General features: G+C 40.8%; 1 protein-coding gene across 1 annotated transcript; it reads left to right on the forward strand.

Annotated features, from left to right (window-relative positions):
* The first annotated feature begins 935 nt into the window (after positions 1-935).
* On the forward strand, positions 936-3,863 carry LOC102082195 (uncharacterized). The gene is made up of 3 exons (XM_005465969.4): positions 936-1,352; positions 1,754-1,825; positions 1,953-3,863. Exons 2-3 carry the CDS (start codon positions 1,803-1,805, stop codon positions 2,800-2,802), a joined length of 873 nt encoding a protein of 290 aa, XP_005466026.2. The 5' UTR covers positions 936-1,352; positions 1,754-1,802; the 3' UTR covers positions 2,803-3,863.
* The last annotated feature ends 14,422 nt before the right edge of the window (positions 3,864-18,285 follow it).

Genomic DNA, 18,285 nt, shown 5'->3' on the forward strand with positions numbered 1-18,285 from the left:
AACAGAAGACAGGAAAAGATCAGTAAAGAAACAACTTCCCCAAACCAAAGCAAAAATAAAACAATAAGTAAAACAGGCTGATCTAAAGTATGATTAAAGTTCAGCCTGATTAATATAAATGTCACTGACAGTTGCTAATATATTGGAAAACCAAAATACTTACTGGAGCATTTTTGCAAATATGTGATGTCTTGATAAACCGAGCAGATATTTGAACTTTACACAGCTACATTCTCGCCTGAAAATATCTTAAAAGTTTATTTTGTGACCTTCAAAGTAAAACAGGAAAAACACACACATGCAAAGACACAGACTCAGAGACTCGGGCTAAACACAGAGACTTGACTACACTAGAGGGGATCCACAGGCTGGGATGACACCAAACAGAGGGAGCACAAACTAAACCCTAGGAAACCAAAACACAACAGTCATAATACATAACAATGTCACAAGTAAAAGTACAAAAACCAAAAACACCGGGTCACCGACCCAGGACCATGACAGAATGGTCATCTTTGTTTTAATTTTTTTTTAATTATAAAAGAAGAGAAAGAATAAAGATGTAATTTAATTTTATTTCTACAGCGTCAAATCACAAGAGGTGCTTTATACTGTAACGTAGACCCTACAATAATAATAATACATACAGAGAAAAACCCAACAATCATATGACCCCCTGTGAGCAAGACCTTTGGAGACAGTGGGAAGAAAAAACTCCCTTTTAACAGGAAGAAACCTCCAGCAGAACCAGACTCAGGAAGGGGCGGGGCCATCTGCTGCAACCAGCTGGCAGTTGGGTGAGGAAGACAGGACACAGACACGCTGTGGGAGAGAGAGGTTGTAAACAAACTTATAGCAGCATCTGTATATAATGTTTTTAGAACAAAAAATCTGTTTCTCACAGCCAAAGCAGAAACCAAAGAACCACATGAAACAGAAATAAGATGAAGCAAACAGCTGTGGGTTCATCACAAAGGTGTGGGCCCCGAAGTTGGAACCACTGACACCTGTGGCTGTGTGAAGGGCTATTAAATCCACCAGTGATGTGCAGATGTAATCCATACGGTCACGTTGGTGTAGAGGCCCAACTTTGTGTTCATGAATTTGACCACAGCTCTGAGCTCTTTGTACTGAAACTCTGAGTCATGTTTTTACTTTTGTTTTCACATTTGGGGAATCCCCGCTCAGGTTTTACTTTCATTTGGTGTCTGTCCAGGTACTTTCATACCATACAGCTTGTTTAGTCAGCCAATCAGAGACCTGCAGCATGGTGGCGTGTCACGACTAAAGGTCTATTCTGTTCTATTCTATTCTACAGGCTGCACAGGGTCAGAGTGGACGTTTTGGAGCAGGTAAGCCGACGTTTTTGTCTTTCTGAAATGTTCTTTTGTTCGTTTGTCCACATGATGAGCAGGCTGGTCCATAACTGAACATTCATACATTATGGTATAAATGTCATCAACAGTTTTTAACCAACCAAGCATGAAGCATGAATACAAACAGCAGCTAGTTGTTGTTAGGATTTTATTCAGGTTTAAATCAGACAAATAAACGACGTCTATGATGCAGGAACGTTCTTCTTCTTTCAGTTTGAGGACACAGGTGTGCAAGTGTTTGTTTCCCAGCAACGAAATAATCTTTAACTGAACTCTGATCATTTTACTGCAAGCTTTTCAAAATACAGACGATAAGCCAAGAGTCTGTATTTCTGTACCTGAGATCTGACCCACATGCTGTCGATTATTGACCACAGGAAGCACCTGAAGGACAACGTTAAAGACAGTCAAACTTCCTCTGAGGAGATGGACAGAAACGAGGAACTGGAGTAAGTCTGGAAGCAAGGAGTGAAATGAAACGAGAAGATTTTCTCTGTGTTTTGTTTCAGGATCCATCTGTGGACAGATTAAATGTTTGCCGTGCTTAAAATGTTTTTTCTATAATTCCTGTTTCAGCAAATTGTTTCAGAGGTTACGCGTATTTAAACACTACAGAGCAGACAGACTGAGCAGCTGTGATGAAAGGCAAAGATTGACAAAGCTGGCAATGAGAAGCTGCACAGATGAAGTCGTCCTGCAGTGGCTGAGAAAAAACTCAGAGTCTGACGCCTTCAGCAAACTCACAGACATGTTTGACTTCCTGAAGAAACACATTGATGAGGAGGAGAAGAAGAACCACAGTGATTATGTTCACATCAGCTTTGTGGCTCATGGAGCAATCAGAGACTTCATGATCCCAGCCAGCTGTTACCTGCCTCTGCCCACCATCACTGACGTGCTCCTGTATTCTCCCTGGAACTGCATCAGTGCTGGTTTAGCGTACGGTATCGTTACAGGAAAACTGAGGCCTCAGCACAGAGTTTTTTACTGCAACGATAAAGAAAGCTGTACCATTCCTGATGACAAACATCGACCTGTGAACCTGCCAGATCACTGGAACTCACTGAAGAAATCTGGAGCACAGATGGTCCCAAACATCACCGTTAGCCCCCTTTCACCAGATGGTGATGGAGTGTGGAAACGCTTTGAGTCTCTCTCAGCTAAACACGGACCATCAGGAAGGAACCGGATCGTCATACCGTTCATCCTCCCAGGACGGGAATATGAAAGCATCCCATTCTCTGTGGTGACCTTAGCTCTGTCCCTGGTGCTCCTCTCCTCCAGGTTTAAAGCCACTCTTCACTTCGATGGTTGTCTCGGTGATCACTCTACTGGACCGAAATTTGACAGGAAGTATCTTCAGGAGCAGTACGCCTGCACCATCGACAACAGCAAGATGAAATGTTCACCTGAAGCTTTCAGATGATGATAAATGCTCCCTGTTTTAGACATGTTTGTGGACATTTTAGTGTAAAGATGAAGATGAAATGATAAAAGTAATTTTTCTATACTTGAGGCTCAGATTTATGATGAATGGACTTGAATCATCATTTAGACATGTTCCAGCTCATAATCTGATCATAACCTGCTAACATCTGTGGAGGTTATTAATATAAACAGACTCACCTGTTCTCTGCTCGCTGCTCACAGGTGACGTGATGCTGATGTCAGACCTTCAACCAGCACACACACAGATCATTGACATGAAGTATATAGATTATTTATGTACATTATGTATTATGTAATATTTTGATCTGTTATTGCTTTATGTCGGGGTTTTAGATCCGTACTTGGGTAGAACAATAAGTTATGAGCCACAACTTTAACTCAGTCTCTGAACTGTGTCACGTTCCAAACATAGAAGTAACACAAGTCTACGAGTTGTACATCTATATTTTCATGCCTACAGACTCGGTAACTATTTCTAATCTTTTCTTATTGTAAAAGCATTAAAATGTGAAGATGATGTTGTGAAGTGAAGAAGAACAGGATGAAAACCTGAAGCTGCTCATTAAAAACAATATTGTATATATGAAATTTATGGAGGACCACAAGAGCCACGCGCATCGAAATAAAGAATTCTATGATTAAATAATCAATTGTAGAATAAATTTAGCATTTGTAAATTTATTTTTGAATTCCATGTTAAAAAACTGGTTTTTAAAATGTTTTTTAAAATGGTGATTTAAAAGAGCTCTCTGACTGGTAGGACAGACACAGGCTGCCTGGATTTTTCCTCACTTCTTGTTTGTGCTCATAGCTTTGCCCTGCTTAGAAGTGTGTGTGCTTGTACAAAGGCCGCTCAGCCTCAGGATTTAAACTCTGCTCAACACGGATATGTGAAGAATGAAGAACAAAGAGACCCTGCAGCAAAACAGAGAGCTGAACCTGTTTATTGTTTCAGGTATAGACGATGGAGTATGACCAGTCTGATGTCAGCCTGCTTCTCTGACAGCGCCTCACCTCTCTGTGCTGCCCCCTGCTGGCTCTCATCATTACTGACTGAGTCACTTTCTGACACTTTATTAGGTACAGCTTGCTAACACAGGCTCAGACCTGCTTTGACTTCAGAGCCGCCTTAAACCTTCATGGCTCAGATTCAGCGAGGTGCTGGAAACATTCCTCAGAGTCATGTGATCAGTGATATCTGCTTCAGCACAGACAGATAGAAAAGTGCATCCACATAAACAGGATATATAATAATAATAATAATCAAATGCTGATTTTCTGGTTGCTAATCCAGCTGTGTGTGTTTGTGATGACAGTAAATAAATGTCAGACTTACAGCTCCTGTTTTACTGCATTAAAGTGATCAGATGACTTCAGCGCTTTGACATGGATGGTAGTGAAAGCAGGAAATGACAAATGTAGCACAGCAGCAGCGTTTAACACGTCTGAGCTGGAAACAGAAACTCTGGTATGAACATCATTCATAGAACAGCTTCCAGCTTCTTTTGCTCGGCTACAGTCTGGATGGATTTGCATTTAAAGATGCAAAGAGACTAAAATGGTCAGGGTTAGGAGGTCAAAGGTCAGAGCTCCTGTGGGTCTGAGGGCGGCCTCACGATGGAGAAGGATGAAGGAGTCTGACCTGAGCCAGTGTTTGACATCAACACATCAGCACTGCTGTCAGTGAGCCTAACCACAGCCGTTAGCATCATTTCAGTGTTTCAGTCATTTCAAAACATTTCCTGTCACTGTGGTGGTTACAGTGACATCATGCAGTTTGTGTTTTGACCTCCAGAGGGCCTCTCTGTTGCTGTGTGCAGCAGCCTGTGTCACTCACTCATCCTGTCATGCACTGTGGTCTCATAAGGAAACTCAATTTTTTGATATAAAGTTTTTCTTGTTCCCGAATACAAATATTTTTTAAAGTATTTGTTCAAAATAAGTATTCGTAAAAAACATGTTATTTGTGACTTTCCAAATACCATATTGGGGTTCGGCTCCACTCCTGGTTGGGATTATTGTCCTTTGCTGATGCCTGTATTGTGCAGCCATGAGGAGCCTTAATAATGCAGCTGCATTATTTATCCACCATAACAGAGGTTAGTGTTCAGCTCTGTCACCACTCTGGCCACATGTTGCCACACTTGTACTTCCAGCTCTGAGCTGCTGCTGCTGAACACGTTACTTTTGTAATTACGTCTCCAAGCAGCATCACAGCTTTCAAAGAAGAAAAAAAAAGCATTATTTCCTGATAATGTCTGATGTGCTTGTACAAGATGTAAAGACTGGTAGTTTGAGGAAATCCTTTCAAAAACATATTTGCTTGCACAGAGCAGTGAGCCTTCTTGGTTTCCTTGTAGATTAAAAACAGGATTGGAGTGATGAGGTGTGCGGTGCTGCACGGCTGTCTATGGATGACCTGTACATCAGAACCACATCAGCCCAGACCCAGACATCTACCAGCACAAGTACAGAGCCTTTATCTCACATGTCTGAGCATTCGTTCACCTTCATCTGTTTGTTATTAGTGACAACTCTTCATCCAGTCCACCTTAAACACAGTGGGTGTGATGCTGGGAATGGGAGTTACCTTATGGGGCTGTTATTGCAGTAAAACTGTTTGTATTTCAGTCCATATGAGTTCATGTAGCTCTGTGTGGAGATCCTTGTGTACATATTGAAACCTGTCTGTGTGTCACTCAGCCTGGCTTTTCAATCAGCTGTTTTTGTTTTTAATACATGACCTTTGCTAAAGTTCATCCAAAGGTGCAAATGATGTGTGACAGGATGTAAAGATGTGTTTGTCTGTAGGACAACAGTTTAGTGATCTGTGGCTGACAGGCTCAGTTTCTCTCCAGCTCAGTACTAACAGGTGAATATTCCACAGGCTGAGGTGTGATGTTAGAGGGCTGCTCGTGGTGCTGATCACAGACAGGCTCAGTTGGATCTGAATGCACATCTGTGTCTAAATACTGCAGTAAGTTCACATGTGGTAAATCCACTGCATCGGCACAACCGTCACTACCAGTCGACTAACGTGACACTTGCAGACTGAGTGATGCTGGTGGTTTGTACTGAGTGTGAGACAGAGCTGACCCCTGACCTCAGGGTGGAGAAATCTGATAGAAAACTCTGACTCAGCAAAAATGTAGCCAAGGTCACATGTAAGAGGACAGCCAATGAAAAAGCTGGGTGAGTTGTAGCTAATAACTGAGCTGCCACAGTCAGATACATGCCTGTTTTTATGGCAGGTTTATTTGGCTGTTTTGAAAAGCATTTTATCCCAATAACTCAGTTTAACTATCACAACAATGAAATGGTGCAAATGTAAAATCCTTGAGGCTCTATTTTGAGTAACTTTATGATTGGCTGCATGTGATGTGGGGACATGTGGCAGTTATAACAAAACAAACATAACTGAGGCTGCATGTAAATGGGCTCTGTGCAGCTTTGAATCAGCTCCTGTTGGCCTCCAGGTTCTGGAAACAAGCTTTGCAAGCCCGACTGGGACCAGTTCCCAAAGCAGGTGGTCCCATCATGTCAGTGGTTGCTGTGTGGGTGAGGAAAGGACTCACAGGTAGGTGAAGGCTGGTGTTCATTATCACGAACACAGGATGACTGGCTGAGCTCGTAACACTGCCAGGCTTAGTGCAATACTCCAGCGCTGTCTGTCACTCAACCACACCACTGAATATCCCTGCCCAAGCTGATAGATGATTGGCAGCAGCTGGTGAATTGATTGCAGGTGCGGCAGCTTCGGGCGACAGCACTTCCGAGTTGGAGGTCACCTGTTGCTAGCTTACCTCCGTATACACAACAGCGGAGCCGGAGGGGAAAGACAGAGCGAGAGGAGACACACACGCACACATATATACACACACCGGCAGATCGACCGGTTGGGGCACCGCCAGTTTTTTGTGTATGTTGATTTATTCTTATTTTGCGAGTTGGTTATTAGATGCTGCTCCAGCCAGCCAGAGAATCCCCCACCCCGCCCCCCACTCATCCATGTGCAGCAAGCAGCAGGACGCACTGTGCAAATGAGGGTGGTTTTACTCCCCGTAAATAGGCAATAGAAAACCGATTGGTGCCAGTGCAATAACAAAAATGCGGTGGCATGATGTTGGGTCAGCATGGGTGCAAGCAACTTTATTGCCAATGCCCATGGCACCGCCGCCACCACGATGCCACCCTGAGCAGCGGCCAATGTCAACGTATCAAAAACCGCCACTGTACACAGGGGAGGCAAGGAAACAGAACCATGATTCAGTGATTCCTGAGATTAGGGACAAAACAGGTTTTAATTTTCTAAAATATATTTTTTGATTTTTCAAAAACATATTTATATATAATTGTTACACCGTCTCACCATGTTTTGGTACAATCTCCCAGGCGTAACATTTTTTAATAATTTATGTTTTTGCTGGAGAAGTGCAAGGTTTTTGTCAACACCGTCAGACACAAGAAAGGCAAAAATATATATTTTAAATTAAGTTGTTTCAGCTATTTTGACTATTAGCAGCTTCTCTAGTCTATTGTTTATGCACACATGTTTTCGAAGTAATTATACCACGTTTAAAAGTAAGATTGTTTTGGCTTTTTATTATTAGAGTTACAGTCATACATATTTTCAGAAGCTTGTATTTAATCTCTATAAGAAACAATCATATTAAGCAAAATGCAAATTACACATTAATTTAAAAAATTACGTATTTTTATTGGAAGATCATGAGGGAGGAAAATATGTGGTTCTCCAGAGGAGAAAAATAAACAAAAATATTATGGAGTTGACAAGGTGCTGACGGTGGTGACACACTAGTAGAAAACAAGATATTATTTCTTTCAAAATGACCATTAAACCTTAACAACCTTTGTAATATCACAAGACACATCATCACAATTCTGTTTTTGCAAATGTCAAGTTCTACATCTTAATAGTTCACCAGCAAGTAGCTACCTACCACCCCTTGATTCCTAAAGTACTCTGTGGTTGTGTGTTTAGACCCTGCTGTACTTTCTCTCCTTTTGTCTCTCTGTGCTTTCTTCCAAAACCTTCTCTTCTGCCTTTTTTCTCTTTCTTTCAGATCACTGATGTTCTTTATTTTTCTCTTTTTCAGTCTATTTCTCCATCTTTCCCTTTCCTTTATGAGAAACTCTTTCTTAAACTCGGGCTGGCTGTTAATTTTTCTCTCCTTCTTTTTTAATCCTCCCTGTTCCTTCTCTTCCGTTCCTCTACTGACAGGTTCCCCTTTGCCATTCTAGCCTGAAATGTACCATTTTGTAATTACTATAGTTTTTCTGAACCTGATGCTTTTTTACAGATTAAGGATGAATATTCACAACACAATTATGCATTAAGCAATAGAGATGCTATTAAGTCTGATGTCATTAGCCGTTTCCAGGTCCAAACTCCGCTGCAGATCCCAAAGTCAAAGGAGAGTTACAAACTGTCTAAATTCTTTCATCTTTAATAAAATGATCAGTGTGGCTGCTCTACCAGATGTAACATCCAGGCATCCATGAAAACAGAATATATGAAATTTAACAGAGTTATAAGTTAGATTGCTTGTTTCCACCTGAACATGATATACCAGCTCTGCTATCACTTCCAACATAAATGAAGACAGAAAACTAAACAGCAGTGACTTCTGTAGGGTTACTGAAGTTGGGCTAGCTGGTATATAGTGATGTGCTACATGATCGCTAGCGACACAGCTATGTTAGCATAATATAAACACAGTGAAGCTGGAGGATGAACGCTAACTTTTTTCCACTTGATAAGAGTTAACGTGAGGGTTCCCGATGGTTAGGCTGACAGTGATCACTGACTGTTTTTAGGGGCTTGTTCAGATGTAATAGAACAAGATAAAAAGCATTAAAACATTTTAACAGCACAACAGGCTTAATAAACACAGAGTAGTTTGGGCCTGGAAGCAGGATTCATACATCATCACTTAAAGACCAGCTCTCGGGGCACAGCTAGCTCAGTAGATGCCACATGATCGGAAGGTTGGGCATTCAAATCCAACAAACAGCAGCTATCCTGGATTGGTAGCTGCCCACTGCATCACTGAGTGAATGGGTTAAATGCAGAGGACTAAGCATTTTCCTACGGGATTAATAGTGTATACATAAACAATGAGATTCAAGATAAGGCAAATTTGATAATATTTGACACATCTGTAAAGCAGAAATATCAGTAAAATACACAGGAAGTAATATATCTCAAATATTAGTAAAAAATAACTTAATATAAATGGTGAATAGCACACTTTTGTGACATTTGTCAACACCATTAGAAAAAGGGTCAACACCGTCAGACAAAAATCCTGATGGTGTTGACGTCTGATGGTGTTGACAAAATACCCTACTTTCTCTCATAAGACGTTTTTCTGACAGAAGCCATCTTGTTTTTCATCATTTGCTAATGGCTTCTACAATCTACCTAAATTAAGATCTTTTTACAAAAAAAATAATTAAATCTTGGATTACATCGACTTTGGTGTTGACGCACTATGGTTGTGACACAGAGTTTTATCAGAAAGGTGTGCAATAAATGAAATAAAAATTAAAAAGAATTATCACAGCAGTGACCTCATGGCATGTGTATCAAACAGGAAGTGGTACAGGGGTCCTCAGAGTGTAAGCTACCCACAATAATTCCTGATTTTTTTGTACTTTTAAAAAAAATCTGATGGTGTTGACAAAAACTCTGGACACAATTTTAATCACTTAAAAAATATGTAAAAATAAAATTTCAATTGCATATTTTGATATTATATAAGGTATTGACTTAAATACTTAGTGACGAGAGCCATGATGTTTAATTTTACATTACTTTTAATTTTTTTTCTGTATTTTAATATTATCACACCTGCTTCTGGACAATGGATTTTTAAGGTACTGGTAATGTATTGTACCATTTAAAATAAATATATATGTATAAAAAATGAAAAATCATACTTTTGTTGTATAAAAATTGCCTTGGTTTGTCTTTATAGGCAGTTGGGTTAACACTTGTATGTGTCACGGATCCGGCTCTGGGGACTCGGGGTCCGTGGGCAGTGGGGACTATGACTATTATTGTTATTAATATTATCACTATTATTATTATTGTCATTACTATTATTATTTGGTGTGTTCTCTGCACTGCCCCTGTGCGCATCTGTTTGTAGGCAGGTATGTGTGTGTGTGTTGCTGTTTTCTGTGACCAAGTTACAGGCATCTTCAGGCCTGAGGGGCGTGGCCTGGCTTGAGGACTGGCCACACCCGAAGCCCTTGCCACACACCTGCTCCTCATCTGGGCTCGTCGGGGGAGCTATTTAGAGGAGTGATGGAGCTTCCACCGACGCTGGATTATTGCGTTTGACTACACGTCAGTCTTCAAGCACAGTCAAGTGTGAGTGTATGCCTGCTGGGATAAGTGTTTAACGGCTGCCTCTATGGTTTTCCCCTCAGGAGAAATATGGGACGAGAAGGAGCAGTGAGCACGGGGAGTGCAGGGACACTGGGGCAGAGAGCACTACACGGAGACTTTTGGGAAGAAGACACTACACGGGAGTCTGGGAAACTGGGGATTTATTGTCGTTTACTTCACCACCTTGTAAATAAACACTGTTGCACTGAAGAGTCCGGCGTTTGGGTCCTATTTCCCCATCTCCCCACGGTCTGCCAACACAGACCGTGACAGTATGCATATTTTTAATCACAAAGGTGGGTTTTATCTGCCGGACATGTTTTGTCCCTTATCTCAAGAATCACTGAAAAATATATCTTGTTGTTGTTTTGATTTATGAGCTATATGAGTGTTATTTTATCTAGTTAAACATGTATGGATTATATAATGTCAAATTCTGAATACTGATTTCTAAATAATGGAATTTCTAATAAGGAGTTAGGAACAGAAAACGTGTAAACTTCATTCTGCTCCTTATATATACACTGTAAGAAATGTACATAAAAATTACAGTTAATACACTGTAAAATGTAATATTGTGTTTAATTAAAAATATTAAATTGGCTGAACTCAGTTTTTATCAATTTGTTATCAGAACTCGATTTAAATACTTTACCAGTACTTTTTATGCAAAAACGCTGACAAACTCCATTTATTTGAGTTGTCTTAACTTAGAAAAACTAAGTAAGCTGGAAGTTTTGCTTCTCAGTGCGGAAGGATGAAAGATGTGTTTTGAAAATGCCACGTGACTACCGTCCTCCTCCCTCCCGGATCAGTCCGCAAGTTCATGGCTCCAGCATTTGTTATGGAATATGTTGAGCAAACCTGGAGATATTATTGTTGTCATTTCTGTGGATCTTTACTGACTTGGTGAGTAAATGTTTACTCTTATTCAAACGGATTTTGTGGCTTCTCTTAGTTTAGCACCAGGTTTATAATCTTGCTAGCTAGTTAGTGTTAGCCTAGCGTTGCTGCTGCCTCTGGGCTCATGTTACTTAAAAATTAACACCACAGCCTTAAAAACCTTACATAAAACTAAGTGGTGAAATTTTCTGTTGATTGTTTGAAATAAAAAAGTGAGATAAGAGTCCAGACAAAATTCTTCGGGAGGTGCAGCCATTAGGGATCGGTGGGGTGTGGGGGATATTTTCAATCTATAGCCCTAACTAACTAACTAACTAACTAATTATATATATCATGTTTAACCTGAGTAGCAAAAGACCGCAGGCGGGTTGAAAAGAATAAGCCAGGAGTTAGCTGTGCTCGCGGACTCTATCGAGCCTTGACCTCCCGGTCAGCTATCGCGCTGGTGGATAACAGAGCTCTCCGAAAACGTGGAAGCACTTTTGCAAATATGTGATATTTTGATAAATTAAGTAGATATTTGAGCATTACATAGCTACATTCTCGCCTGAAAATATCTTAAAAGTTTATTTTGTGACCCAGAAAGGGTAGTCTGGTGAAAAGGAGGATGGCATTTGTCGGCCGGTTGTCGGAGCCTGTGAGTACTTGTAAGCGCGGCAATGGCGGAGGAGCGTGGCTAAAAAACTTATTACTTTTTCTGGGTCACAAAATAAACCTTTAAGATATTTTCAGGCGAGAATGTAGCTGTGTAAAGTTCAAATATCTGCTCGATTTATCAAGACATCACATATTTACAAAAATGCTCCGACGTTTTCAGAGACGTCCATTTTTTTCATGCTTTGTGGCAGCTTTAGAACATCTGTGGCATCTATTAATGTCAAATCTAGCCTTTATTTAACAACATAAGCAAACTCTATGTTACAATGATTGCACAGCCATTAAGGATCAAATCAGTTTCTGAAAAATGTTCTGTTTTTTCTCCCTCTGCTTCCTTCTTACTGTCTTTGAGGCTCGGGACCAGCACTCCTGTTGTTGGACAGAAAGACATCAGGAAGTATTTTGGTTTTCCAATATATTAGCAACTGTCAGTGACATTTATATTAATCAGGCTGAACTTTAATCATACTTTAGATCAGCCTGTTTTACTTATTGTTTTATTTGTGCTTTGGTTTGGGGAAGTTGTTTCTTTACTGATCTTTTCCTGTCTTCTGTTATTAGACTTGAGATATGACTGCACTATGCTGTTGCTGGTGACCACAGTTAATTCTACAAGACATGCTGTGTAAGTAAACAAACAACAACAGTTTGGTCTGCATTTCTTGAAAGATCACATCCCCCAAACTTAGTTTAGAGGGTCGACACTGTATATAGTGAAGTCTGCAAGTTTTCTAACAGCAAAATTTGTTTTGTGCACAAATCATTTTGCACATCATTAGAATGAAAGTTATTGGCCATATTTGCATAGCCCTTTTTTAAAATGATGCTTTCATGACATTATTGTGTGTTGGGTGGTGGTCAGGGCTATGCAGACTGACAATTTGGGACATTGAATGTCACCTCTCCGGTGGGGAGGGAGCCTGAGATTGTCTAAATTGGAGTCTGTTTTATACCAAATGCAGAAAAAAATGTTTTAAGAAAGCAATTAAGTTCATGTTCCAAAAAATATGATTGTTTGCTTGCAGGACACCAGGAGAGATGAGTCCTCCGTCACAGATGGTGTGGTCAGTGAAGATGGTCGCCTGCAGGTTCAAGCTCATTGCATCTCCAACCCACATCCACTGCCACTGTACTTAAGGGAAGTTAAAGACTTTCTTCTGCATCTACATTTGGATCACCTCGATCCATGACAGTCATTCAGGCAGTAATGCCTGGACTGGAAACAAGCCATTCTTAAAATAATACAACATTCCAGCTCCTGTGTTGGAATGGAAAACAAATGTGTTGTTTGAATTAGAGACTGCACTTATGACAGAACAACAAATATTTTATTTTGATTATATAAGTAATGTAAGTACAAAACAAACTGTGGTAGACCTAAACTTATTTTCAGAATAATTACATCTGAGACTTTGTTTCATTGTAAGATTATAACAGTGATGGCAATATAATTGTTTGTTGTTCAGCAGAACAGTGTCCAGTATGTTGGCTGTTATACTTTGTTGTGTTTGAAAACAAAAGTTGGGCTCATTTTAACATCATTACAAAAAGTGCTGTTAATTATTTTTAATCATATTCAGGTTACCACAAATTGTTTTTTCATTTAGTTGAACTTGAAATGTTTGTCAGTAGGTAAACAATTAGTATTGTACAGTCAGAAATATCAAGTTATTCTTAATACTGCAGACTTGCAATGTATAAATTGTCCTAACAGTCATCTTAAGTAAGATTTACTTAGTTTTTTTGAGGCAACGAGTTTTCTTAATTTTTTTGAGTTCTGGGAACTAACAAGGCTGTACAGTGTACTCAAAATAACTAAGTTGCCCTAACTTGGTCATCTTACATAAATTTGATCCAATTTTTTTGAGTTCTGGGAACAAATGAGCTTGTACAGAGTACTCAAAATAAATAAGTTGTCCTAACTTAGTCATTTTTAGCTGAGCTTTACTCAATTTTTTTGAGGCAAAGAGTTTCCTCAATTTTTTTGAGTTCTGGGAACTAATTAGATTTTACAGTGTAACTGTAAAATGGCAACGGTAAATTACCATTAAATCAAAAAGAGTAATTGATTGTAATACAGACATAACAGTTCTGTAAATTGAAAAACGGTGATTTGCTTTTATTTTTACACTGCTAATATGTTGAAAATATATTAATGTACTGTAATATGGCACATTGTCTTTGAAAACAACAGGAAAAATCTGTAACATTATTTACAATTAATCACCCTACAATTTACATAATAACTCTGTATGAATGACAATCTTTCCTGCTTTTTTCATTTGAATTTACGATTTACAACTGTATATTAATTACCTAAAACATACCGTACTTTTAATTTTAACAAAATGTCAAAACATTGTTAGAATTATTGTGAAAATTACGGTGAAATGTTTTTAATATTAACAAGCTCAGGCTGTTTGATAAAACAGTATATGTTAACAGTACATACAAACAATTACTAATAATAAAAAAATATGTATATTTCTTTAAGTTCTAGAGTCTCACCAAGTATAACACAGCTATTTACAATGAAATTTTTTTTTTGTGGTATAGGGAGGTTTAAATCATGGATTTACCACTGTTCAGTCCGTGTTCAGTCTGTTTGAGTGTGATACCACCTTCTGAAATTAAAAATAATTGATCAAAATGAATTACAAAAAAATAAAGAAATAATGTTAATAAATTAGTGTAGTTTGCAAGGTCAAGAGCAGTCAACGAATGTATTATAAAAGCTGTAACAATCAGTTTCCTTAAAGTCCATGCACGTTTGGGAGACTGCATCACGTGTCTAAACCGTCACCTATATGTGTGTATATATATATATATATATATATATATATATATATATATATAGATATATAGATATAGATATAGATATATAGATATAGATATAGATATATATACAAAAACACCCAGCACGCCCCTGCGGGCGGTTTATCCTTCAAGCTCGGGTCCTCTACCAGAGGCCTGGGAGCTTGAGGGTCCTGCGCAGTATCTTAGCTGTTCCCAGGACTGCGCTCTTCTGGACAGAGATCTCCGATGTTGTTCCCGGGATCTGCTGGAGCCACTCGCCTAGCTTGGGAGTCACCGCACCTAGTGCTCCGATTACTACGGGGACCACCGTTACCTTCACCCTCCACATCCTCTCGAGCTCTTCTCTGAGCCCTTGGTATTTCTCCAGCTTCTCGTGTTCCTTCTTCCTGATATTGCTGTCATTCGGAACCGCTACATCGATCACTGCAGCCGTCTTCTTCTGTTTGTCTACCACCACTATGTCCGGTTGGTTAGCCACCACCATTTTGTCCGTCTGCATCTGGAAGTCCCACAGGATCTTAGCTCGGTCATTCTCCATCACCCTTGGGGGCATCTCCCATTTTGACCTCGGGACTTCCAGGTTATACTCGGCACAGATGTTCCTGTACACTATGCCGGCCACTTGGTTATGGCGTTCCATGTATGCCTTGCCTGCTAGCATCTTGCACCCTGCTGTTATGTGCTGGATTGTCTCTGGGGCATCTTTACACAGCCTGCACCTGGGGTCTTGCCTGGTGTGATAGACCCCAGCCTCTATGGATCTTGTACTCAGAGCTTGTTCTTGTGCTGCCATGATTAGTGCCTCTGTGCTGTCTTTCAGTCCAGCTTTGTCCAGCCACTGGTAGGATTTCTGGATATCAGCCACCTCCTCTATCTGCCGGTGGTACATACCGTGCAGGGGCCTGTCCTTCCATGATGGTTCCTCGCCTTCCTCCTCTTTCTTGGGTTTCTGCTGCCTGAGGTATTCACTGAGCACGCTGTCAGTTGGGGCCATCTTCGTGATGTATTCGTGGATGTTTCTTGTCTCATCCTGGACTGTGGTGCTGACACTGGCTACGGATACCGACTACGGAACGGAGCGGTTGTCAGCCACCTCCTGTACATGGATGACATCAAGCTGTATGCCAAGAGTGAACGAGACATCGATTCACTGATACACACTACCAGGCTATACAGCAATGACATTGGAATGTCATTCGGACTGGAGAAGTGTAGTCGGATGGTAACAAAGAGAGGGAAGGTAGTCAGAACTGAGGGGATTGAACTACCAGAAGGCAACATTGCAGACATAGAGGACAGTTACAAGTACCTGGGGATCCCGCAAGCGAATGGGAACCATGAAGAGACCGCTAGGAAAGCTGCAACCACCAAGTACCTGCAGAGGGTCAGGCAAGTCCTGAGGAGTCAGCTGAACGGTAAGAACAAGATCCGGGCCATCAACACCTACGCCCTGCCCGTGATCAGGTACCCTGCTGGGGTAATAGGCTGGCCAAAGGAGGAGATAGAAGCCACTGACATAAAGACAAGAAAGCTCCTTACCATGCATGGAGGGTTTCACCCCAAGTCCAGCACCCTGAGGCTGTACGCTAAGCGGAAGGAAGGGGGCCGGGGACTGGTGAGTGTCAGCACCACAGTCCAGGATGAGACAAGAAACATCCACGAATACATCACGAAGATGGCCCCAACTGACAGCGTGCTCAGTGAATACCTCAGGCAGCAGAAACCCAAGAAAGAGGAGGAAGGCGAGGAACCATCATGGAAGGACAGGCCCCTGCACGGTATGTACCACCGGCAGATAGAGGAGGTGGCTGATATCCAGAAATCCTACCAGTGGCTGGACAAAGCTGGACTGAAAGACAGCACAGAGGCACTAATCATGGCAGCACAAGAACAAGCTCTGAGCACAAGATCCATAGAGGCTGGGGTCTATCACACCAGGCAAGACCCCAGGTGCAGGCTGTGTAAAGATGCCCCAGAGACAATCCAGCACATAACAGCAGGGTGCAAGATGCTAGCAGGCAAGGCATACATGGAACGCCATAACCAAGTGGCCGGCATAGTGTACAGGAACATCTGTGCCGAGTATAACCTGGAAGTCCCGAGGTCAAAATGGGAGATGCCCCCAAGGGTGATGGAGAATGACCGAGCTAAGATCCTGTGGGACTTCCAGATGCAGACGGACAAAATGGTGGTGGCTAACCAACCGGACATAGTGGTGGTAGACAAACAGAAGAAGACGGCTGTAGTGATCGATGTAGCGGTTCCGAATGACAGCAATATCAGGAAGAAGGAACACGAGAAGCTGGAGAAATACCAAGGGCTCAGAGAAGAGCTCGAGAGGATGTGGAGGGTGAAGGTAACGGTGGTCCCCGTGGTAATCGGAGCACTAGGTGCGGTGACTCCCAAGCTAGGCGAGTGGCTCCAGCAGATCCCGGGAACAACATCGGAGATCTCTGTCCAGAAGAGCGCAGTCCTGGGAACAGCTAAGATACTGCGCAGGACCCTCAAGCTCCCAGGCCTCTGGTAGAGGACCCGAGCTTGAAGGATAAACCGCCCGCAGGGGCGTGCTGGGTGTTTTTTTATATATATATATATATATATATATATATATATATATATATATATATATATATATATATATATATAGATAGATATATATATAGATAGATATATAGATATATATATATAGATAGATATATAGATATATATATATAGATAGATATATAGATATATATATATATATATAGATATATATATATATATATAGATATATATATAGATATAGATATAGATATATATAACTTAGACGAGGAGGGTACTATGTTGTCAGAAATAGCTGTCTGACTGAGGTACTGCAACAGCAGAGGGCACCAATACTCCTTGGAAGCGTGTAGTCCGCCAAACCAACGAAGAAGAAGAGAGCGCCACTTCTAACGGTCCAGACTGACTCCTGCTCAGCAAGGGAGGCCAGCAGCGCCCTGCGCAGAAACAACAACCTTGAAACTTGAAAGTATATCAGCTGTAACCTAAGGCCTAAGGGTAACCTAGTTAGCTTGGTCAGTTTTCTTGTTGCGTTGAAAGCGTTCCTCTGTTACAGGCTTCACCTTCAGTCCTGTTTAGTTTTCTGGAAAGTTCATGCTAATGCAGCAGGTTGAAGATTTTAGCTAGCTTTACTGTGAACCAAACACCTGTTTAATTTAACAGGAGCAGCTAAACACAATGTTCCTTTTTGATTTCTGTGCCAAGTCAGTGAAGTCACTGAGGGGTTATGTATTTCACTGCGACCTGCTTCTGCCATCCTGACCATTGTAGAGGAAATTTTAAAAAATTTATGAGTTGGGTCAATCATATACTCCGAATAAGCTCACTACACTTCTTAAAACTGAAACAACATTATCTGATGAGGGTATTTCCAAGCTTTGTGAGGCGGTCAAGGGATCCAGATATGTGTAACAGGTGAGGAATCAGCTGAGTCTTCATCAGATGTACTGTGTGACATTAGTGATGGTCAGATATTCAAAAGTAATACTTTTTTTTTTTACCAAAATCCATTGTGTTTCAAACTACTGCTATACCAAGATGCCTTTGAAGTTGTTAATCCTTTAGGTTATGGAAATAAATAGATAAAACTGTAGTTAAAGGAACCTTGTTTTGCATGCTGTAGAT

Source organism: Oreochromis niloticus, linkage group LG2 (genome assembly GCF_001858045.2).
Source record: "Oreochromis niloticus isolate F11D_XX linkage group LG2, O_niloticus_UMD_NMBU, whole genome shotgun sequence".
Taxonomy (NCBI): Eukaryota; Metazoa; Chordata; class Actinopteri; order Cichliformes; family Cichlidae; genus Oreochromis; species Oreochromis niloticus.

Excerpts from the sequence above, each read along its gene's own strand:
- LOC102082195 (XM_005465969.4), top strand. The coding sequence starts at position 1,803 with ATGGACAGAAACGAGGAACTGGA. Across the intron at positions 1,826-1,952 it reads GACAGAAACGAGGAACTGGA|CAAATTGTTTCAGAGGTTAC; the intron begins GTAAGTCTGGAA and ends TTCCTGTTTCAG.